General features: G+C 35.7%; 1 protein-coding gene across 4 annotated transcripts in view; it reads left to right on the forward strand.

Annotated features, from left to right (window-relative positions):
- The window catches only part of CDK19 (cyclin dependent kinase 19), a 98,184-nt gene extending 76,147 nt beyond the window's left edge, over positions 1-22,037 (forward strand). For all 4 annotated transcript variants that reach the window (XM_058174010.1, XM_058173986.1, XM_058174002.1 and 1 more), the window contains 7 exons: positions 4,484-4,627; positions 5,295-5,364; positions 7,519-7,591; positions 9,223-9,320; positions 12,532-12,610; positions 15,748-16,041; positions 17,907-22,037. In XM_058174010.1, coding sequence (XP_058029993.1) covers positions 4,484-4,627; positions 5,295-5,364; positions 7,519-7,591; positions 9,223-9,320; positions 12,532-12,610; positions 15,748-16,041; positions 17,907-18,038 — 890 coding nt within the window. In that variant the 3' untranslated portion in view covers positions 18,039-22,037. The remainder of the gene's footprint in view (positions 1-4,483; positions 4,628-5,294; positions 5,365-7,518; positions 7,592-9,222; positions 9,321-12,531; positions 12,611-15,747; positions 16,042-17,906) is intronic.
- Positions 22,038-24,315: the final 2,278 nt, after the last annotated feature.

Below are 24,315 nucleotides of genomic sequence, written 5' to 3' on the forward strand. Positions count from 1 at the left end.
ACATTTTCTAAAGTTATTTTCTTGGCCCAGGTTCATGTGCTGCTGTTTTTGTTTACTTATTTAAAAGATACGCCCACTATCCTTTGGGTGAGGCTTCAGAATTACATACAGAAACAAGATAATACTTTCAATATATAAAATGCGGTCATTGGTGAGGAGAATGAAACAAAGATGTAGAATGAAGATGAACAGAAGACTTCGACTGAATTGGACAAAAACACGTTAGAGCTAATTATCAAGCTTATTTTGAGATGGTGAAGGTAACAAAGAATAATTTTTCACTAATGTTGAATTTTTCACAGTTTTGTCCTGCATGGATTTTTCAAATTCTTTTTATAGACTAATTAAAGGGAAAAAATCCCGGCTGAAGTCTTGCTTACTTGTTGTAAGATTGCTCAGAATGCCATGAACTGGACTTCATGATTCATGCAAGTCATTATTGTTGAAAAGTTTGTGAAGCAGCCACATGAACTTAATAAATGATGTGATTGCTTCAACAGTTCAAAGAGAGATGTTTCATGTATACTCCCAATGCACCCATTACAACTAATTGTACAACCACAGTATCTTTATTTCCCTTCAGAAGGCTCGTGATCAAATTTTTTCAGCAATCCCATGAAGATTTCCTTCATAATATACCTTCATTTTCAAGTTCTACCCAATTTGGTAAATTCAGAAATATTGCACTACAATTGCTTTACTTTTTAGGTTTTGGATTTGGTCTGTAGATATTAATATTTAATCTGCACTTGACCATAGTGCAGATTGGTGCACTATGCACTGGTGATTTTTGGATCAGTCAGTCAGTCTCAGCCTAACCTATCTTATCAGTTTACTATTGTGAGGATGAAATTAGAGGAAACTTTGTATAAATAGCTTTGAATTGTTAGAGAGAAGTGAGATTTAAACCCTTCATTCGGTTATTAGTTCATTGAGTTCCTTTTACTTGTACTTAGTTGATCTGACACATGGAAAATGTATCGTTTCAGAAAATATAGTCTTCCAGTATCCAATTTAGCAACTTAATTTGCCCTTCCAGAGTTTTAAAATTAGATTTTTTTTCACACCAGTGATGCTGGTATGCAGTCTGATTTCTCCTATGTCACCACCCCACATGTATTAGCTGTAATGAATGTGCAGAATTTCTATTTCATGAGATCCAGACATAGAACGATTTAAAAAAAACATGTTAGTAGACCTGTCCATCTAGATAATGGGCAGAAACAATTGAAGCCCAGAAAAATTGGAGGCCAAGAAACCAATCAAGAGGGTCAATATCCCCTATGGGTTTTAAAAATGAAAAGGGCAACCTCCATTTTCTCTTTGCTTTTGTCATCAGTATTTTTTTTCCCATTAAGGTTGGCTAAAGACAAGTTCAGAGCAAAGCCTCCAGCCAGCAGTTACCAAGCTGGAAATTAGTGAAGTTGGACAGCAAGCTAACACTAGCGAAGCTCGTTGTAATATAGCTCCTGCTCTTGTGAGAAGCAGGTAGGGGAGGAAGAGTTGAATTTATGTGCAAAAGGCAGGTGTTTTTACCATTAGGTAGCATCAAACCTCCTGAACTCCACATGGTTTTTGTACCTTTAGCCTCAACAGCTATGTGGGGTTTTGTTTTATGGGCAGAGATCTAGGTTATGTGAATCTGTTTTGAAGTTTGTGCATTTGTTGAAACTGATGGAGCAATTTTCCTAGCTCATTCCTTTCAAAAAGTAACTCTTTCTTTTTTTTCTCTCAAACTTTCTTCTAAGTCTTGAACCTAGATATAAGAAAAATGGAAAGTTCTTAATGAGCCAGAGAGTCTCATTCTGGGAAAGGAATCTAACTGTTAGCACAGACCTCCAGGCCTCTAAAGGAAAAGAGTTATCACTTGCATCTTGGTAAACCAGCAATAGAAGGGGACTTTCCTAGAGTAACATGACTGGTAGCATTCATAGTAGACTGTGCCAAAGAGTTGTAGGGAGAATTGGCAGAATCATCTAAATTGGTTTTGGAGACCCATTGTGGGAATGCATGAGATTTCAAGGTATCATATTCTTAATCCATTATTCCAGCCCATTTATGTAAACTGACTTCATAGGAAGTCTTCAAGCTGTTCATTACCCAGGAGGTGGATAGTGTGTAAGGACTTTTTTCTTCTTTGCAATTGATATAGATTGTGACTAGTTGGGAACAGTCCTGCTAGATTTTGTAAAAAAAAGAAAAGTATTAGATTTTCCTAGTAAAATAAATGCATTTTATTTTCTGGCTAGATGTTCTTACTAATCCCTAACATGATTTTCATAGATTGCAACCTTAAATTGAAGCTTTGGAAGTCTTTTCTTAGCTCCTGTTGACTCCCTAGAGATTTCTGTTCACAGTTTGACACCATCTGTCATCTCTAGCTAAAAGATGCTTAGCTCTGTCTTGCTATAGACTTCAGATAATAAGCTGGCTAAATTTGTGTATGATATCAACAATTCAAAGCAGCAAATTGAAAGTGTGATTGTGAAAAGAGTCTGAAGGATCTCTTTAAACTGGGGTGAATGGTCACCCACATAACAAATAAAGTCAATTTAAGTAAATGTAAGGCAGTGCATAATGCCAAAACTCTTGTCTGAATATACAGTCCACTGATGTGGTCTGAACTGCCTATAACTAAGAAAAGTATCTTGAGGCCACAACTCAGTAAAGATGTTGGGCAACAGCTATGAAAAAGGCAAATTCTGTACTAAGGATCATTAGGAAAAAGATTGCAAGTAAAACTCCTAACTTTGTAATCTCTTTGTACACATCTTTGTTTGCTTATTTATTTGTTAGATTAGTTTGCCATCCATCTCAATTTGAGGTGACTTGAGGTGGCTTACAATATTAAAAACCAGTAAATCCATTAAAAATAAATGTTTCTAATAACAGTAAAAATTACAAGGAATGTTGTGCTCACATCTGGAATATTATGCAGACACCCCATAGAAAAAAGGGCTGGAAAATGTGCAGAAAAAGCCAACTAAAATGATCAAGGCATGCATGCACTTTCTCTGGGATAAAAAACCTAGAATTTTATATATTCATGCATAATATCATGCACGACATGGAGAAAACAATTGGGGGAAAATATTGGTATCAGGAATCCTTTGCTGCAGCTACCTGGAAGGAGAAGAGGTAAAAGAGGTAAAGTGCATAACTAACCTGTGGAATTCATTACCACAAGATGATGGATAGAATGGAATGGAATGGAATGGAATGGAATAGAATAGAATAGAATAGAATAGAATAGAATAGAATAGAATAGAATAGAATAGAATAGAATAGAAACACAACACAACACAACACAATTCAATTCTTTATTGGCCAGGTGTGACACACAAGGAATTTGTCTCCAGTGCATAAGGTCACAGTGTAGATATAAGCAGCAAGTAATAGGTCATAGATCATAAGTCATAAGAAACCAATAGGAGAAGATAGTAGGAAAGATGAGAAAAGATGAGAAATGATATATCCCTCACTTGGCACAACTCACACCTGACCCATCACAAGACCCATCAAAAAGACCTGACCTGATGTGACCTTCACCAGACGTGACCTCACCATCACAAGACCTACTGACCACACAAAGCCCTTATAAGTAGAAGAACATGTGAACATTGATATCCTCTAAATTGTTACCTAGCCTGGTAATGAAATATTAAGAAACAAACCCACAAGCTCAGAGAACGAACCTCCACCCTCAACTATCTTTGTGTCTAGTTGCATTGGCATGCAATGCTCTATAATGGCATCCTGAGGGGAGAAGTGGAAACAGATTATGTCCAGGATGCGAGGAGTCTGTAGATATTTTATCAGCCCTCTTTCTAGTTCTGCAGTATACAGATCTTCAATGGAAGGCAGACTGGTGGCGATTTTTTCCCCTGCAGTCCTAACTATCCTTTGAAGTCTGTACCTGTCCAGTTTGGCTGCTATGCAATAGCAGACGGTTATTGAGGTACAAATGACAGACTCAATAAATCCTCTGTAGAACTGTATCAGCAGATCCTTGGGAAGGATGTGCAAAATTTATTGAGGCAGGAGAAGAATTTACTGTTTCCTTCTGAGCTAGACTTACGCCATTCTGGGAAAATTGGAGGCAGTTTGTGGTGTTCTTGAGATGGTCCAATCCGAAAACAGGATTGTTTCATCTAAAATGATGCAGGAAGTTGATGACTCTAAATGAAATAGAATGGGCACTGAATAGCATTTTTGTCTATTTTATTATATTCTATTCTGTCTACTCTCTTTCATGCCAAGGGAGCTGTAATAATACAATTTTAAAAATAAAAATAGGGTAATACCTTACTTATTTGAAGTAGGTTCTCAAGTGAAATTTATGCATGGTTTGTTCATCTTCTTATAATATCACAATTTCATTTTTTTTGTCTGACTGTTATATACCTACTGTGACAAATAGTTAAATGTAGTATTTTATTTTCTAAAAAGCTGTTTAGATTTTATATCTTATTTTGTTTCCTAGATATATGGGCTATTGGCTGTATATTTGCTGAGTTATTGACTTCAGAACCTATATTTCACTGTCGTCAGGAAGACATTAAAACAAGCAATCCTTTTCATCACGATCAGCTTGATCGCATATTTAGCGTCATGGGATTTCCTGCAGGTAATTCAGTGACCCTTAAAACGTTATAAGAAATCTTTGATCTGGATTGTTTTCAATGAGCTGGTATTTTTCTTCATATGCATGTATTCCATTCAAATACAATTTTATCATGGCTTTTGGTCAGCAAATTCATGTGATTGAATAGGTAGCCCTCGACCTAGGATCACAATTGAGCCCAAAATTTAACAGTTGTTAAATGAGTTCTGTCCCATTTTATGACCTTTCTTGTCACAGTTATTAAGTGAATCACTCCAGTTGTTGAGTTAGTGATGCAGTTGTTAAGTGCATCTGGCTTCCCCATTGACTTTGCTTGTCAGAAGGTCACATGACCCAGGGACACTGCATCCATCATAAATACATGCCGGTTGCCAAGCATCTGTATTTTTATCAGATAATCATGGGGATGCTGCAACAGTTGTAAGTGTGAAAAACTGTCATAAGCCACTTTTTTCAGTGCCGCGGTAACTTTGAACAGTCACTAAGTCGAGTTACTGTAGAATATAGAGTAGACCAGAGGTCTACTACAGAGAGCTATGCTGGCTGGAAAATTCTGGAAGTTGAAGTCCACAAGTCTTAAAGCTGCCAAGTTTGAAGCCAGTGGAGTAGATTGTTTCCATTAGCTTATCTTGTGCTTCTTTAATATTTTCCAAAATTTTACTTTACAAAGATAAAGACTGGGAAGACATTAGGAAAATGCCAGAATATCCTACACTTCAAAAAGATTTTAGAAGAACAACGTAAGTTATATATTTCTAGTCATTATATTTTAAATATATAATTATCAGTATATAGTTTTTATTATTTTTATTTGGGAGGTTTGGTAATAAGAAGAAGTATGATGTAGATTTGGACATAAAGTTTCATCTTTCTCTTTATCTTTTTTTTCATGAAAGGATCATGGTTTGCAACGAATTCTTCCTTTTTGGGATATGAAGTTTAGAAACACATGTGTCAAACTTAAATGGAAGAAAATGGGATAAATTCAGTATGACCAAGAAACTAATTTAATTTAGACAGTATGTGAAATCTCAATTATCACTTCCTTGTAGAAAGGGGGAGTAGGTCATATTGAGACTTTTATTACAATACATAATTCTAAATCATGAGTTGTGGCTATTATACGTGGACTTACCAACTGCAGTTGAGACTGGCCACTAAGCAACACAATCATATAAAGTACATTACCATGCCCAGCTTATAATGTCAGTTAAGCATGTGTGCCGTAACCATGACTTTCACTTTCTGCCAGTTTTCCCATTGACTGCTTGTTTAATGCCACCTTTGAAGACTGGAAATAGCAATCACATGTCTGTAGGATGCTGCAACCATCATATATGTGCACCAGTTACCAAGCGCCAAATTATGATCACATAACTGCAGGGTTGCTGCAATGGCCACATGTTCAAGGACTACTCATACATTTCCTTTTTAGTGCTGTTGTAACTTCAAATGGTTGCTGACCAAAGATTGTATTTTAAAATTCCTTCTTGAGGCTTAAAATACAAATGCTTTTTATGTCCCAGTTAGATTATTATCATTTGATATACAGGTGGTCTCTTCAGCTACTTTAGAAGAAATGGGCAGCATTCTGTCATATGATGTCAATTTTTTTTCTGGAACTTAAGGATCACCAGCCAGAGTCTAGGTGCAAATTAATGGCTTATTAAGGCAGATACGTGCTATTAACTGCCTGTGTCCCTGTGAATAAATGATCAATCAAAGGATTTATGATCAGTATCAAAACCAAGCTTTGGTCAACTTTAAAGATTCTTTTTTCAGTGATCTGGTTTAATGGATTATTGCTTTTTAGTTGCTCTGTTTAGAAGTTGAGAATCAGGTCCTAACAAGGACAGTAAATTATATCAGTATTGAGAGAGCTGCATTGTTTCCAGACTCATATTAACATGTAGCAACTTGTGCCCTTCACATAAGTTGTTCAGTTTCAGTTCCCATCATCTTTAACACTTTAAGAATCACAGATGTTGATTATTGGGCTTTGTGCCTGGCAAATAAAATCTTTTGTCAAGATTTTGACAAAGTCAAGCCCTTCTCCAGATATTTTACTACCTCTTGGAATTTGGGTTGATGAATAGAACAAAGATTCAGATTATCACATTTCAGTCCTGAGCATGGACAACCCTATTTTCTTACGTAGTACTGTCATATCTGGTTTCTAAAATCTGCACTGCTTTCTGTATCTTCTCAGATGAATCTCCTATTCATCTGCATTTTTAGAATATTTGCTTTTGTTTTAATTTTAATTTTTTGTTTTATTAACTTTGGTGAGGGGAGAAGATCTGTATTACTCAATGAACACAAGGTCATTATGGAATATAATGGCTCCTTCAAGACTAATTGGTTTTATTGGGCATTAGCATTCTTGCAGCTCACATCCACAGATCCATAGTGTGGGTTTGCATTCTGTGAATCTGATGAAGTGAGCTGTTATTCACAAAAGATTATATCCCAATGAAGCTGATTAGTCTTGAAGGTGCTATCAGACTCCATATCTATTTTATTACCTTGGCCTATTACTTTTATGCTTTAATTGTTATTTTCACATTAGTCATTTCAGATTTTGTTAAAAAGGAGTATTAATTGAAGTATATACATGCAGATACACATTATGATACATTAGAGAAACCTAGTTTAGTATATCTTTATAACTCCTGTAATTATTCCACAGTAGAGCCTATTTCAAGATTAGTTTTATCAGATAAAATGGGATTGGCACCTGTATAGTAATAAAAAGTGCCACTGCTATCTATATGTGGTTCATTGTATGCACCAGGAAATAAAATCTTGTGAAATGTAATTATCATATAGTAAAAAAAAAAATTATTTTGATGCTAAATTATTCTTTTGATTTTGTTCCTTGTTTCTTTTTTCAGATATGCCAATAGTAGCCTCCTCAAATACATGGAAAAACACAAAGTCAAGCCTGATAGCAAAGTATTCCTTTTGGTAAGTGGCATAGAAGCTTTATTTTTCTTTTTTAGTAAGTTACACTCTTAGTATCAAATAGCTGTAGAAGAAAACTTGGTTGCTGCTGAAGTAATCTTTTGTTTTGTAAAGTTAACAGTGTGATCCTTTACATTTCTACTCAGAAGTAAGCCCCATTCAGAGATGCTTAGTCTCAGGGAAAGGATATATAAGATGTTACCTTTACTATATTCTGGCAGAAAATGAGGTTTAAAATGTACAGATCTAAATATAATGCATAAAAAACTGAAATTCTTTCTGGTGGCCAGAATATCCTAGTATTTTTAATATTATTTAAAGTTTAACCTACACTGACAGTAATAATACTTAATAATTCATGTATTAACTAATTTGTTAGGTTTATATCTCCTCTTAAAATTTAAAAAATTAAAATGGCATGCCTTGCTTTCCATTTCTCCCTAAAACACCATGTGGCATAGGCGGAGTTGAAAATACTGGCTGGGGCCAGTCATCTACGCAGCTTCCTTGTCTGAACTAGATGCTCCATACGGTTCTGTCATTTATTGCCAAATTCATCCAAATAACTTACTTTCCATTTCTGAATATCAATTACGGCGGAAGAACAATAGCCTTCTGTTAGCTCCGTGTTTAAATGGAGGGGGAACCAGTGTGATGGAATGAAGCTTAGTTCAGATCAGATTAGATCAGATCAGATCAGATTGCCTGCCAGAATTGTTTCCCTTTCTCATGTTAGGCTATGATCAATGTAAGGGAGACTTCTACATTTTAAGTTTTCTATTTTATGTTTTCTAAGTTTTTTTAACTATGGTATTTTTTGGAGTATAAGACGCACCTTTCCCCCCCTAAAAGAGGCTGAAAATTTGGGTGCGTCTTAGACTCCGAATGTAGCTTTTTCAAAGCTTTTTTTTCAGCCCTAACGAGGTGCTAACGAGGCACTAGCGATCTACCCAACTTTGCCTGCTCCCTCAACTTTGCTGTGCTTTAACGAGGCGCTAGCAAGTGAAACAATCTCCATGCTTTGCTCCAACTCTCAGCTGTTCTTTAGAAGCTTTTTTTCAGCCCTAACTAGGCGCTAGCCAAGTAAAGTGATTTCCCCGTGCTTTGCCTGCTTTTTTCATTGCTGCTTCCTCTCAGCTGTGCCTTAGAAGCTGTTTTTTATCCCCAACCAGGGGATAAAAAACCAGCAAACTAATGTTCTGTAGCTGACCAGACTAAGGATGCTAGCCAGATGAATACCTGGTAGGCAGATTTTTTTTTTCATATCTTCCTCCCCAAACACTAAACTGCATCTTATACTCCGGTGCGTCTTATAGTCTGAAAAATATGCCGTATATGATATATATTTTCTGTATATAGAATGCCATAAGTTTATTTGTATTTGTTTAATAGAATAGAATAGAATAGAATAGAATAGAATTTTTTATTTTAATATTATTGGTCATAATACTAAATATCATGTTTCCCTGAAAATAAGACCCTGTCTTACATTTTTTGAACCCTGAATTATTGCCATGCGCTCAAAAGCCCGATTGGGCTTATTATCAGGGGATGTCTTATTTGGGGGAAACAGGATACATAATGGGTGTCATTGAGTTTTACTGAGAAATTCATACAAACTGGCTTCTTTGCAGCTTCAAAAACTTCTGACTATGGATCCGACTAAAAGAATTACCTCAGAGCAAGCTTTGCAGGATCCTTACTTCCAGGAAGACCCATTGCCTACATCAGAGTATGTTTTTTCCTGTTATTTGTCGTCCTTCCTGCACTGCTGTATAACAAAATTTACTTTCCAAATCACTCTCTAAACTTATATAAAAATAAAAAAAATTGCCGTAATGTGTGTTTGATAATATCTCTGGAATATTCATTTTATAACATAAAAGATTTCTCTTTTATAATAATAGATCCATACTTGGATTTAAAATGGCATATCCAGGGCTCCCTTCTTAAAGTAGTGTCAATAGTACGGACATTTATATTTAAACAGAATTGAATGTAGAAATAGATGGAATATACTCCAGTCATTTATAAACATTTCTTAATGCTAGTGAAAGATTTCATTACAATTTGCAGCTTCTGAGGAAATGTTGAACAGGTGATAGATGCCCTATATGACATTATTAAAAGCTTTTTCTCTGGATTCCTCCCTCCCCCGCAAGTTTGCTTCAATTTCTATTCTCTTTTACTGAGTATTAAATCTATTTAATATATGAAACTTCAATTTGAGTAAACATGGATAGGACTGTATAGTAAATTACTTAAATTTTAGCGTAAAGGATGGGTACACTAGATCTGTTTTGCTCAGTGAGGTAACAAAGGCTTATTGATGGGGAAAAATATTATTTGTTAAATCCTTTTTAAGCATCAGTAATGCTAAAATTATGTTAGAAACACTTTTTGAAATGAATGCTAAATTAGATAGAAACTTCAAACCAATAATTCTTTTTATGCTACATATAAGGTAAAGGTAAAGGTTCCCCTCGCACATATGTGCTAGTCGTTGCCGACTCTAGGGGGCGGTGCTCATCTCCGTTTCAAAGCCGAAGAGCCAGCGCTGTCCGAAGACGTCTCCGTGGTCATGTGGCCGGCATGACTCAATGCCAAAGGTGCACAGAACTAGTAACGGGAGCTCACCCCATTACATGGCAGCACTAGGGATTCGAACCGCCGAACTGCTGACCTTTCGATCTACAAGCTCAGCTGTCTTAGCCCCTGAGCCACCGTGTCCCTTATGCTACATATACCTAGTGCTTTTCAACTGATTTGAAATAAAGACTGATATTGAGCGATATTCTCAAAAATTATTATAGACATTCAATATTATTTTGAGAGGATTAGAAACAAAATGGTATGCGCTACCATCTTGATATCAGTACCTAATTATTAGTGCTTTTGGCTGATGGTTTTTGAAGGAAATAGGAAAAAAACAGGCTTTTTCATAATGAATTGCTCTTTATTTACTGCCTATATTTCTGATGCACATTAATTGGTGCAACAAAAACAATTCAGTTAAATTCTTTTTTTCTTTTCTTTTTTTTTGCTATCGTGTGTTGCTCAAAATATTAGAAAAATACAGGTAGTCCACAAGTTACAATCAGTCACTTAATGACTGTCAAAGTTACAACATATTTCAAAAAAGTTATTTACAACCTGTGCTCCAAGTTATAATTGCTGCAGCCCCACACTCCCATGGTCAAGTAATCACATTTGAAGTGCTTGGCAACTGGATCCCATTTACAACCGGTTGCAATGTCTTGCCATCACATAGCTGTGATTTGTGAATTCTTTTGCTGTTTTCTAACAAAAAACACCTGCTGGATATGCTGGATTTGCTTAACAACCACATGGCTATTTATGACCACATGATTTGCTTAAGCACCATGGTGCCTTACTTTATGACCCTTGTAAAAATGGTTGTAAAATTAAGTTCAATCATGTGATGCCTCAGCTTATGACCAAAATGAGTTACAGTTGAAATTCTGGAGTCCACTATGGTCATAATTCAAGGACTACCCATAGATGCTGAACAGAATGGAGAACAATATGGAATCTTTTGGGCAGCAATAGCCTAGAGTTTGAACAGTTCCCCAGCATCACTTACTGGACACAGCACAACAGAAATGACAGAAACTATTGTACAAATGCCCCTGAGGCTCAGTTCTCGGTTCTACCAGACCATTCACATGGTTAAATGTATTAAAAGGTATCAAGAGGTCCAGAGGAACTTGCAGGAATTACCATAACCTGATCCAATTTCTGATCTAGACCATACATCAAGGCAACCAATTTCAATATCACATTCTAATCAAAAGCGGAGGCAGAAAATTAAACATTTTTCATTATCTTCTGTGCGGTAGAATAGAATGTAGGTTTGGACTCTAAACCTATTAGCTAGCTTTATTAGCTATTAGCTAAACTTATTAGATCTATTAGCTATTTTCAAAATAATCAACAGGTTCAGTCCGATCCTTCTTCTGGGTCACAAAAGAAGGAGCACATGGAAAAGAAGCAGAACCGTCCCATTTTAATTTGTTCGTATATATTTATAACTACAGTAATGCTAGAATTGTTTGGTTTTTATTAGTAATAAATCTTACTAAATTGCTCTGAGCATTATTTCTTGAAATTAACTGCTTCCCATCCAGGCTGATGTTATAAATCTGACATAAAAATTGAAATGGTCTTTACTCTGTTCTAGCTCTAATATGTTTTAAAAATTCCTCCACTTGCATTCCAGGAGACACCCCATGCATATCATTACTCTACAACTATACATTTATTGTTAAATTGGGGGCCTGATTCAGCTTTGTGAGATGGGAAAAGTATTTAAGAGGAATAGTGACAAGTACATGGACTATGTTACACATAACAGCTATAGCATTAATGATATGGTCACAGTCAACGTTTTTGTAATGGATCTATCAAGCACTAGGAAAATTCAAAAAGATCTTCCATCACTGCAGATTTATGGCAGACATCAGTTTAATACTGACGGGAGTGATTTGTCCATGATAATAGGATTCCTCACCTTCAGTTCCACCTATCAAATTCTGTGTGTAACATGTTGTAAGTGTGGAATCAAATTCTAATTGGAAGAGATCCATAGTTGTCACAGTTGCTATGAAACTCTGAGCTACTTTTAACGTATACAATGTAATAGCCTAAGATAAGGAGACTAAAATAATCAAACATCAACCTGAAATTACCATGACTAGTTCAGGAAGAAAGACATTAGTGATTTCTAGCCATAGTTTGTGTGAATATATCCAGTGTGTAACAACACATTGACCATATTAAAATGAAAGCAAATATTCTTTATTTCATCACATTTCTGCTAGAGATGTCCAAAATTTTATTTGATCTCTAATAAGTTTTTAAATGAATGTAAGATTGTAAGCTAACATATACTGGTACAATTCCACTGTATTCTTCTGTTCCAGTGTTTTTGCTGGTTGCCAGATTCCATACCCCAAACGAGAATTTCTTAATGAAGATGAACCCGAGGAAAAGGGTGATAAGGTATAGTTCATAGACCATGTTACCATCAGTAAAAAATAATGAAGTTTCTGAGGGGAAAAGCTTATAGAACATCAATGGTTACTCTGACCAGGATTTCTGGTCAATATGATTGTAATGCAATGTCATGGGACATACTCAAAAAGGACTGCATATTGATATGTGATAATGACAAGAAATTAGATTGTTTAAAACCAAATAATCTTTAGTAAGTTTAGAAAATGAAAGTAACATATAGCTGGAATAAAAAAGGGAAAAGGTTTTAAACCCATATATCCTAATAATGTCTTTAAAAAGTCATCAATTGGCAATAAATATTGTGATGGGTTTTTTTGTAGTGATGCTGTGTGAGTAGGAAGAGGATATAGGAAGGGTATTGCTCAGTGACAAAAGATCATGCATTCTGAAGGGTCCAGGTGCGATCCTTGATATCTCTCATTAAAAAGGCTCAGGTACCAAGTACCTTTGACCCTGAAAAACTACTGCTATTCAGTATAGGTAATTTAATTGGAAAGTCCTTGTTGATGTACAATAATGCCCCATGTTCCTATGGCAACAGAGAAAATAAATTAGAAACTTCAAGAAGAGCTTCATACTCTCAAAAGATCAAAATTGTGGAAGCAAGCCAAAAGTCTGTTAAGAATGAGAATAAAAGTTGCAGGACATGAAATATTCTAGTAAATGAGCTACATTTCCTTTTGTTCCCATTAAATAATATTTCAGACATATGTTTGTATGCGTTTATTTATTCAGTTCATATGGTTTCCCATCTCTACAAGTGACCCTGGGTAGCAAACAAAATTAAAATAGAATAAAAACAATTATAAGAATTAAAATACAAAGCAGCCGAGAACAGTATCACTAGTACATGGGTATCAAACTCGTGGTGTCACGTTGCTGTCGTGACATTTCGCAATGTTTTTTCCCTTCATGGAGCTGGGTGGGCATGGCTGCGTGTGACGCATCTGGCCCGCGGGCCGCCACTTTGATATCCCTGTGACTAGTACAACCAAGAAGATGACTTCTGTTTTGATTCCAAGGCTTAAGAAAAAGTATTTTCCTTAAGTGGAGCTTGACTCCTAGTGAACATAAAATTTTTGTAGCCATAAAATTTTCTCCTCAACAATAAAGCAATTATTAATTGCTTTAAGTCTAGGAGATAGACACAGAGATAGATATAGATATCAATATCTTTACCTCTGGTTTTTTTCTCCACTTTGTTTTCCAGAATTGCCATTTTCTGTGACATTAATTCTGCTGAATTCTAAAATAGATTGTAAATAAGTTTAGTTGTTGCAGATGTTAACAAATGGCTCCAGCTGGTTAAATTTCAACCAATTACATTCCATCAGCTATTTTGGCCTGAGGCAACACAACACAACATCACAATCATATTCCTTTGACTAATGCACAAATGCAGATTATAGTTCTAGCTGGCTTTTCCCATAGGACAGTATTGTTCCTGAATATTGGTTCATCTATTATAGTAAAACTATAAATATGGCTTTAATTGTAATTCTTGGCAGTGATAACAGAGTTGTATAATTAATGGGAGGAATTTTATTTGGTTTGTGTTCTCCTTTTTTCATCTCACAGTGAAAATTCTTTATTGCATTGAGACACATGGAAAAAGACATACTGACTTCAAAGCCTTTTGTTTAAAAGGGTTGTTTGGCCATTATTGTACCTCAACATTTAATTGCACTTACTTTGCTGAAAGTTTATACTCAAAAGTCTACAAACATTGGGACCAAATGTTAAAAGAATAATCATCTAGTTTGACTCTTAAGATTTGCTTAAGGTTTGTTCTTGTTGCCTTCTTTTCTTGTCCTCAGACTACTCCAAACTTTCTGCTGCTCCTTTGTCCTCTTTATTATTGTGTTCACTGGAGTACTTTTTCTGTCTTTGACCTGACTTGGAAAACCTATGTCCCAATCAGCGTCACTCTCTATATCCTGCTATTTTTATAATTAACTGAAAGATTCATTTCTTTCTTTTCTCTATACCACGACTGGCTCCAGGAATTCTGATATTGAACCATAGATCATGAGTAATATGGATTTAAATTACTATAAATCAACCAAAGTCATAGATGGAGTATAAGAGGCAAGCACTTAAGCTGTAACCATCTCATTCCAAGATTTGAGATAAGGGTCTTTGCAGATTTTATGGAAATTTTATATTCCTATTTTTTTCTGTTACTTTTGTGTTAGGTTTTTAAGAAGAAAAACCTCTTTTCATTTCAAGATTTATAGACTATATATATTTATAAATAACTCAAGGTGGCAAACATATCCAACACATCTTTCTCTTCCTGTTTCCACACAACAACAATCCTATGAGATGAGTTGGGCTGAGAGAGAATGACTAGCTCAAGATCAGCCAGGTAGATTTCATGGCTAAGGCAGGATTTGAACTCACCATGTCCAGCTTTCTAGCCTCGTGCCTTCACCACTGGACCAAACTGGCTCTCTTTTTAAATAATTGATGGAAGAAGATATGAAAGTAGAAAGCAAGGCAACATACATCTTTAAAAAGCCATTATTTGCGGTCTTTGCTCTAAAAATGAATACGTTCAACCATACCATTGTTTCAAAAATGGAAGGGACAAGCAAAGCCTATTATCATCTGCATAGAATAGTCAGAAGAAATTGGTGAGGCAATGAAAGAGCTATATTCATTTAAGAGGCATATATGTGTTACATATACATTAACTCATTTTTTTAAAAAATATGGCCACTGTAATATGTTTAAAAGACGTTGAAACAATGGCTGAAACAACCTACCACAAGAGGGGATCCAATATAGAATTTAAACGATAAGCTTGCTTATCGTTATACCATGCATTTTCCTAAGGAATCTACACAGTCCTTCTTGACTCAATTAGTGACATGATATCAGATGAGCAAGAGAAGGTCAGCCAGTTATATAAAAGATTTATGGCTCAGTGAAGTTTAGCCTTTCTCATCCTAGTACACATGTTCCTATCTTCGTTAGGCTCTCTAAACATTATATCACCCTTACTGAGCCAGTGTACTGCTTGTGTACATTTCTAGAAATGCTCTGTGAAATAAGAACTATCCTAAGACTAAACCTCATGGTAATCCCAGCTCTCTCTCTTTCCCTTGGATTTGTTATAGAATCAACAGCAGCAGAACCAACATCAGCAACAAACAGGACCTCAGCAGCAACAGCAGCAGCAAGCAGCACCTCAGCAGCCGCAGCAACCACAGCCACAAGCAGCACCTCAACAGCAAAACAGCACCCAGACCAATGGAACTGCGGGGGGTGGCGGGACAGGAGGTGGCGGGACTGGGGCAGGTCTCCAGCACAGCCAGGACTCCGGCCTCAACCAGGTGCCTCCAAACAAGAAACCACGCCTTGGGCCTTCAGGCACGAATTCAGGCGGGCCTGTCATGCCTTCAGACTATCAAGTATGTTCCTTTTTTCCTGTCTTCTTATATTATCTTTGGTTGCTTTTCAAGGATTGAGGGGAAATGAGTTAGGAAACGCCACAACCCTGGATGGGTTGTCATAGAACTAGAATGTTTTTATGGGCCCTGCTCAATTTATGAATGTGTGTATGGATGAAAGCACATATTCCTGCATAAGAAATAATTTATTGCCACTTTTCAGGGTAAATCTTGCTCAAGGCAGTTTTCAAAGTTTGAGATACAGGTGTTATGGTTAATTAAAACAATAACCTTCGTTTTATTATAAGAAATAGATCCAGTTCAGTGAGGTGAAGTTTTTTGCATTTCTTTTGCTGATAATACTATGAAGTTTCACAAGTAAACTTTATTGTAAAGTGCTGTAAATATTCACAGGTAGTTTACAGGTGTCAAAGAGACAGTAATTCTATATCCTTTCTTGCCCAACCATTTGATTGATAAAGATGTTGGACCATTTTCCATAATTCTTAACTAGCATGGAGCATAATGACTGGAAATATGTTGTAATTGTTATTATTAAATAAATTGAAATATATTGCTTGTGGAGAGTAATTCATAATCTTGAGTGCAGGAGTCTGGTCATTACATGTTAATGGTAATCATCTCTGTAATTACATGGCATAATATTCTCTTGTGACTCTTTAGTGCCTATTCCACTGGGCTCTGTGTATTATCTCTAGCATTTATAACTTCATCTGGCCATGGTAACTGCAACAACAGTCATATGATACATTCATTTTCACAAAATTAAAATATATTAGCTGTCACAAATAATAACATGTGTGTATATGTGCATGTAATTTCATTAAATGGTTTTTAGAAAGTTAATACTGAAGTATCAATACATATATTCAGGCCTATCAGGTTCTGGCATCAAGCTGTTTCTTTATATTATGCATTGAATTATATGAATCCCATTCTTCATTCCCCTTTTCTAAATTTTCTAAATGCAAATTAGACATGGCTATTTTCATTATATTTATCTAGGTACTTTCCTCTTTGGGCGGCTTTTAAGAGAAGTGTCTCTCAATGACAAACCATCTTTATTTTATTTGATTAATGTAAATTGTTACATAATCAATTTGTTTTCTATATTTAAGCATGTTACTACCAAACAAGCTTTCCAATTGGCATTTTATGGAATGGAAAACTTTCCCATAACCAACATGCTTGCTTATTTATTGATGCTACAAACACACAACATATAGGATGTCACAAAACTTTGAACAAATTTTGGATGGTAATCTAGGGGCTATTCCTCGACTTTGTGGGAATGTAGGCAGCACATGGATATGCATCTCTGCCTTATAAAATGATTTTGCTTCAGAGAGCTAGCTGTAAAAAGTACGGCTCAGAATGTAGTCCCACCTTAATCCAGAATGATTGGTTAGCTGGTTTGCATGGAAACAGTAAGCATGGTTAAAATATTAGACTCTCTTCATGTAAGTCTATGCGTGAAGATGTGCATTTGACGCTCTAGTTATACATAGATTTCAAGGAGACGTTCACTAGTGCCTTGTTTGTCCTCACTGTCAAATCCAGTTTTATGAACTCAGCTTCAATTATTAAATATATATTAGATTAATATTAGCATAATATTAGCATCTGGCTTTTAGTTATTCAACCTAAGTTTTCTCCATTACCAATAGCTAAATATTCCATAGACAAAGCAGAAGTTAGGAAGACAGTGAAAGATGGACATGCCAGTCTCATTTCCTTGCTTAAACCCATCCAAAGGATATGAGAGGGAGCTTGCTGCAATAATTCTTTATGGCCATCCTCCACCCCCTCTTTTATGATAACAGTTCTGCTTCATAAAAACATTTATTTTTTTGCTTTTTTTGTAGCACTCCAGTTCACGCCTGAGTTACCAAAGCAACATTCAGGGATCTTCTCAGTCCCAGAATACAATGGGCTATTCAACATCATCTCAGCAGAGTTCTCAGTACCATCCGTCCCACCAATCTCACCGGTACTAAAGAGACTTCATAAAGGGTGTTAGAAAGGAATGAACTAACAATGAGTGGACTCCAGCAATATGAAGTTCATAACCATGAGAAGAACCAAAAAATGCAAATTGTGATGCAGATTTTAGAATTGCAAACGTTTTATTTACTAATTATTTTAAGACAAGAGACAGTTTTTATCCTTTTTTGCCATAAAGGAGATTCTTGTGAAGTTTCCCTTCAGCTTGCTTTCGCATGTGTTCCATTGTGGTTACTCGATCTGATCTGAACCAAGCACTTAAACTTCTTTAGCCTATGGAATTATTGAAGGATTCCTGGTGCACCTTTCTCGTGTTGTAGTAATTGCCATAAATCTAACCTTTTCCAAATCCTTTTACCAGGATTTTAAATTTTTGGAATCTTGAACTCCTGGGCTTTTCAAGCTTGTATATAGTTAATTTTTTTACTAGGCAGACCAGTTTAGCTATACAGGTATAATGCACCTTTTAAAAGCACTATGTTATTTTCACAGGATATTACTCTTTTGCTCATGGATGTCAAGAACAGCAGATTTTACTATTCCAGAGTATTTTATTATCTTTTTAGTAGTCTAGTTTTCAGATGAGATATTTAAAAAAAAAAAGAAGAAAAGAAAAATATACAACCCAAGTCTCTGCAGCAGCTATTACATGTTATGTGTTTGGATTGAACACCAAACAGAAGATTATGAATGTTTCTTTTATCATTCAGATGAGCATCCCATAGATGATTGGTCATTTTCTTCCAAGTGAATTGACTGAAGCTTTGCTTTATATTAAGGTATGGAAGCAAAGCAGAAGACATCAACTTTTGTGGCTCCAGTAGAACAAATTTGTCTATAGTGTCTTCTTTAGTGGTTATCTGTTACCTGCAGTGGTGTCTTTGCTCTGTGTTGAATCTCTACAGTTGGGGTTCAGCATCAATGGGATAAAAGGGCAAAGGAGGCTTTGCCACTCCTTTGGGGAGGCCGGGTAGCGGGACAAAGTGTACTCTAATATATATGTGCATCTTTCATTTGTTTCTTACCTAGATTTTGATTGAATTTTGATTTTGAAACTTGCAGCAAAAACAAACAAAACGTGCTGTGGCACCTTAAAAGACTAATAATTTTGTTCTTGCATTAGTATCTGCCTAGTTGCAGAAGACTTGCAATCATGAACCTTGAGAAGCCATTATTGATATTGCTGTTATTCCTTCATTATCCAGTTGAAGCAGATCAAATACTGAAAAAGGAGTAGTTGAACAATGTACTGAAGTTGCTTGGCCTTCTCATGTACAATACGCATCTGATGTTATTGTGTCACTGTAGTGATTGATCCAGATTAGATGTGATAGATGAGATATGCTATACTGAAATATTTTTTAATCCTAAAACAGGAATAGACTCCATGCTATCCTTCCAGTGTTTTGGACTATAATCCTTGCCATTGGCTGTGCTAGCTAAAGCTGATTAAGAATGAAGGTTCAGGACACCTGAAGGAGGGCACTAGTTGCCTGTCTCTGCCCTAAGATTTGACACAGAGTGTCCTGAAGAAATATTGTGATCCTGGACAAGCACTTCACATGAAAAATAACAAAGCTTATGAACAGATCCTATATGTTGGAGACTTGTTGTCTAATTACTAGTTATAGTATCTGTGAACAGAAGCAACATAGACTATGAAGCAACTCCTCCCCCATCTATTTTTAAAAGAACTAAATAAATAAGGTAGTGCGCTTTATTCAGAAATTTAGAATTCATCGTTGAATTCACCATATTCTGACTTTTTTTATTTTTTAAACTAGATTTTCTCTCTTTCTACGTATGAAGATAACTTAAGCTAAGCACTTCTTAGCTAACATTTTAGAATGTGAAGGAATGCAACTGAATAGGGCTTTCCAGGGGTAATCACTATTACTTCCCTACGACTACTAAAAGTGGAATAATTAGATATCAGTGCAAATTTGTGTTGTTTGTACAAATTGTAGAATTCAATTTCCTTGTGTGGAATTTGGCTCACCATGGTGCGGAAGCTTTTTAAGCAAGGCCCTAACTTTATTGCACTAAATGTAAAAGGATATATACTTTAGAGTATATACAATAAGCAGCACTCAGTATTTTAAAAATAATTATTAAAAAAGAGAGATGGAGGAAGAAACCAGGTTATGTAGGCATTTTATGGGCATTTACACTATACAACAGCATAAGCTTATGCCTCATGGCTTTTTTCTTCTTATATATAAGAGCCCCTTAACAAAAGTTAAAACTTTATGCTAAGACTGCAATATAAATTTCTGTTGGGTATATTTGCTGCCTTGAGTCATTTGTAAAAATAATAAAGGCGGGATATAAATAAACAAATAATAATTTAAAAAATCAGTGGATCCAGTTGCTTGGAAGTGAAAATTTGATTCTAAGTGTAATAGAGGTGTTTGATTCATGAAATAATAAGTAATTTATGTGAGAAGAAAAATAACTGGATCTTTCTCCCTCCCCCAAAATTTATTTTTTGTAATATTTTGCGCATTATGTGTCTAAATTAGTTTTGTTGGATGGAGTTTGCGTCTTCCATACAAATCTTCAGTGAAAACATTCCTTTTCTTTCATATGTCTCCAATTTTATCTGTCTTACTGCATTCAAGCTAATATCTGGTCAGCAGCTGAGAAGGTTATTAAATTTCATTTTGACCAGCTTATGAGCAACCCCTTTTCTTTTTGCTACTCCAGCCTTCTTCTTGTTGCAATTGCAACTATTGTGAGCTCTGTCAAAATATAGCTTCCTCTGTGCATGCAGTGTGATAACCTGTGTTGAATGTGCTTTATTTCCATGAGCTTCCGATCCCCTTGAATATGGCCATGATTATACTCTGTATTGATATATTTGCATCTTTGCTGGAAAATAATGGCTTGCTGTGCTCCATTTCCCTGCAGCGTCTGTGCATACATATGTAGCTGTGCTCAATACTTCATGGCCTTCCAAATAAGCATTGACAGGGGAATAGATGAAAGTATAGGTTTACACTTTTGAAATGTTTACTGCACTCATTCTCTATTTGTATCTTGGCTTTGCGGCATACTTGGCCTATAGGGGTGAACTATTTGTGTATAATATGATGAGTGTCTCATGTATTGCAGGGCTAAAGTGATATAGCTTTGTTTCAGGGGAATTTAACAAATCAAAATACATTGTATAATAAATCATGTGTTGTATGTTATGGAAACAGGACACAGAAATGTTCATAACTGTGCAGCTTTGCTTTAAACCTAGCGTTTTCATGTTGCTATCTCATTGGCTCTTGAAAGTGGACGTCAAGCAATTGACCAGTTTTGCTACTACATCCTGCAGTGCTTCTCTTCTTTGGTTTTCAAAGAAAAGGGCCAAGGAAATTTGATTAGCAAAGCATGGATGACGTGAACGGTAACACAGACTGCGTAATGAAGGAAGAATCATGTGAAACCTGCAAGTCCTGCACTGTATCTGTGACACTGTATCTGGTTGGGTGGGAGTCGGGTGGGGAGGTTGGGAGGACATCTTGTTGTTAGGGAAGTGGAAGCTTGAAGTATTTGATATTTTATATAAACGTAATAAGCTTAGTTCCCCTTCATAATCTTCATTGATGGTACTTAAGCAACATTAAGTAAAGATAACTGTTTTAAGACAAAAATAAACATACTGTATATAAGATCATGTGTAATCTTTGTTTTGCCAGCAGAGTAATATGTATTGCTTTATGGGGGGGGAGTCTTTTAATGCACTGTTATCTCCTACATATTTAGTAGTAAATTAATTCTATTTAATTTTTTTTTTTCAAAAAAAATCTGTCTTCAGTAGACACTAAAAAGTATTACATAATGTGGACTGAAAGCATCTTTTTTTGAACAGCAGTTTAATAATTTTTATATCTGTAAGTAGTTTGTCTTTTCATTTGTTTTATTTGCTCATGTATTATTATTTGTGGAAGATCGCCTACCTTCAATTCTCTTTTATACATTACTTCACATATTCATCTTCATTTCTTGCATTTGTGTTTATTATTTCCTTGTGTGTCCTCTTTAATGTTTCTTCAGTTCAGTAATAATCCATGATTACCAATGTAGTTTTTGCCTGTTGAAGATGGATGGATGGACAGACAGACAATTGCAGTAGATATTTCAATTTTCCCAGTGCAGAATTGTATTTTCAATATTCCATGGCATATTTACACTTAAATGGAAATGATTACATCATTATATTTTACATCAGTAAAGTATTATTGATGCAACCCTTTTTTCTCGTTTCTTTGTGTCCCCCCAGTCTTTAGAGAGTGACCCAATCACTTTGCAGGGAGAGAAAATTAGTGCTGTTGGTGGGAACAATTTCATCAGAGGACAGATGTAGAGGGGTATAACTGTTTGTATGAGTCTATGTATTAACTTCTTAAAAAGCATCTCCCGGCTCACTGTTTAATGCAGGGTCTCCAACCTTGATCCCTTTAAGACTTGTGGACTTCAACTCCCAGAGTTTTGCTGGCTGAGGGACTCTGGGAGTTGAAGTCCACAAGGTTGGAGACTACTGGTTTAATGTACGCAAGACCCTCCCTGCTCCTAACTTTAATCATTGGAGATTTTTTTACCCACTATCAACAATATTGATCTCAATTGACTTTCTTATTGATAAGTAAGAAGAACAGTAAGCTAGTTACTTAGAAACTGTCCAATATAATTTCCAAACTTGGCCTGCTTAAATAGCGCAGATGAAAAGTGAGTAGAGATATGTATATGGGGAATTTAGTCAATTTACCTTCTTTGGGTCTGTTTAATAATTGGCTTAAAATTTAGAACTGTTGTACTGGGCATTTGCAACTAAGAGAATCTAACAAACTTTGCCCTCATTAAATATTTATGCTTTTTAAAATGTGCTTACATTGCTTTCGATAGATTGTTAAAAACTATGTTTTCATTCATTACATCTGCAGTATTTTAATTTTTGTTGTAATTATTTTGAATTGCTTCTGTGTGAATTTTTAAAAATAAACATAATATACATTTGTAATAATAAAAAATTTGAAGTCAAGCAGGTGTTTGATGGGAAATCTGTAAACTTTGAACTGCAGGAGGAATATTATGTGCAATTTTATTTATAACCTTCCTCTTTTCCTCACACACCTCTCGAGTTTTACACCCCCCCCAAATGATATGATTCATATTTTGGAGGTATTTCTCCTAAGTGAGGTCGTTTTTGCAATTTTCATATGCAAAAGACCAGAACCAGGTGTGAAGGTTCAATTGAATTGTTTTATTGCTAAAAGCCTATGCACAGGAATCTTCTCAACTAATGGTTGATGCTTGCTTAGAGTTAGATAAGGATCAATGGAATTCAAGGAGAGTTGGACTTAGTACCCTTGTGGCTACATAGGGATTCTAGGTTGATCCCCTTTTAACTCTGCCCCCAGGTTCTGCCATCCCTTTCCTTTATCAATCAACTATACCTAATGGAAACAATATAATTATTCTTAAACTTTAAGCTGATTAGAATATTTCACCACCAAAGAACAATTGAGAGACTTGCAATATCCTTATGGCAGAAGCTCTGTTATTGTAAAGGGTGAAGCTCGGTAAATTGACCATGGCATCTCAGCTTAAAAGTTTTTGAACTTTTTTGAAATTTCAATATGTATGCATAAATATAACCTGAAACATCTAAAACTTGATAAGGAGAAGCCAATTAAATGTGTTAAAATGTATACTTCTTCAATTATTGAGTAAAATGATCCAAAGCTATATATTAGTGTGTGTCAAAAGTATGTGAACCTCTAGGATAGGGGTATCGAACTCATGTCGTCATGTGACGTATCATGACTTTTTCGCCCTTTGCTAAACTGGGTATGGGCGTGGCCAGCGTGTGACACATCTGTCCTGCAGGCCATGAGTGCTGCTCTAGGAGTATCAGTTCACTTGAAGTGAAATTAGAATCAGGTGTTTAGTCAATGAGGTGATAATCAGGTGGGAGTGTGGGAGGTGCTGCCTTATTTAAAGAATAGAATTCTGGGTATTCACTATCCAAAGTCTGACCTTCAGAATGCCACTGTGTCATAATTCAAATGAAGGAGATTTTTGAGGACCTCCCAAAAAACTTAGATCAGGCTAGAAAAAGTTACAAAACTAGTTCCAAAGAATCCACTGTGAGACAGATTGTGCATAAATGCCAATTCAACATCATTGTAATCTTCACCAAGACTGTTTGACCAACAAAGATCACTCCAAAAGCAAGGCAGGTAATAAACTCTTGAGATCTCAACCTCAGGGTAATAT

Source organism: Ahaetulla prasina, chromosome 1 (assembly GCF_028640845.1).
Source record: "Ahaetulla prasina isolate Xishuangbanna chromosome 1, ASM2864084v1, whole genome shotgun sequence".
NCBI classification, from domain to species: Eukaryota; Metazoa; Chordata; class Lepidosauria; order Squamata; family Colubridae; genus Ahaetulla; species Ahaetulla prasina.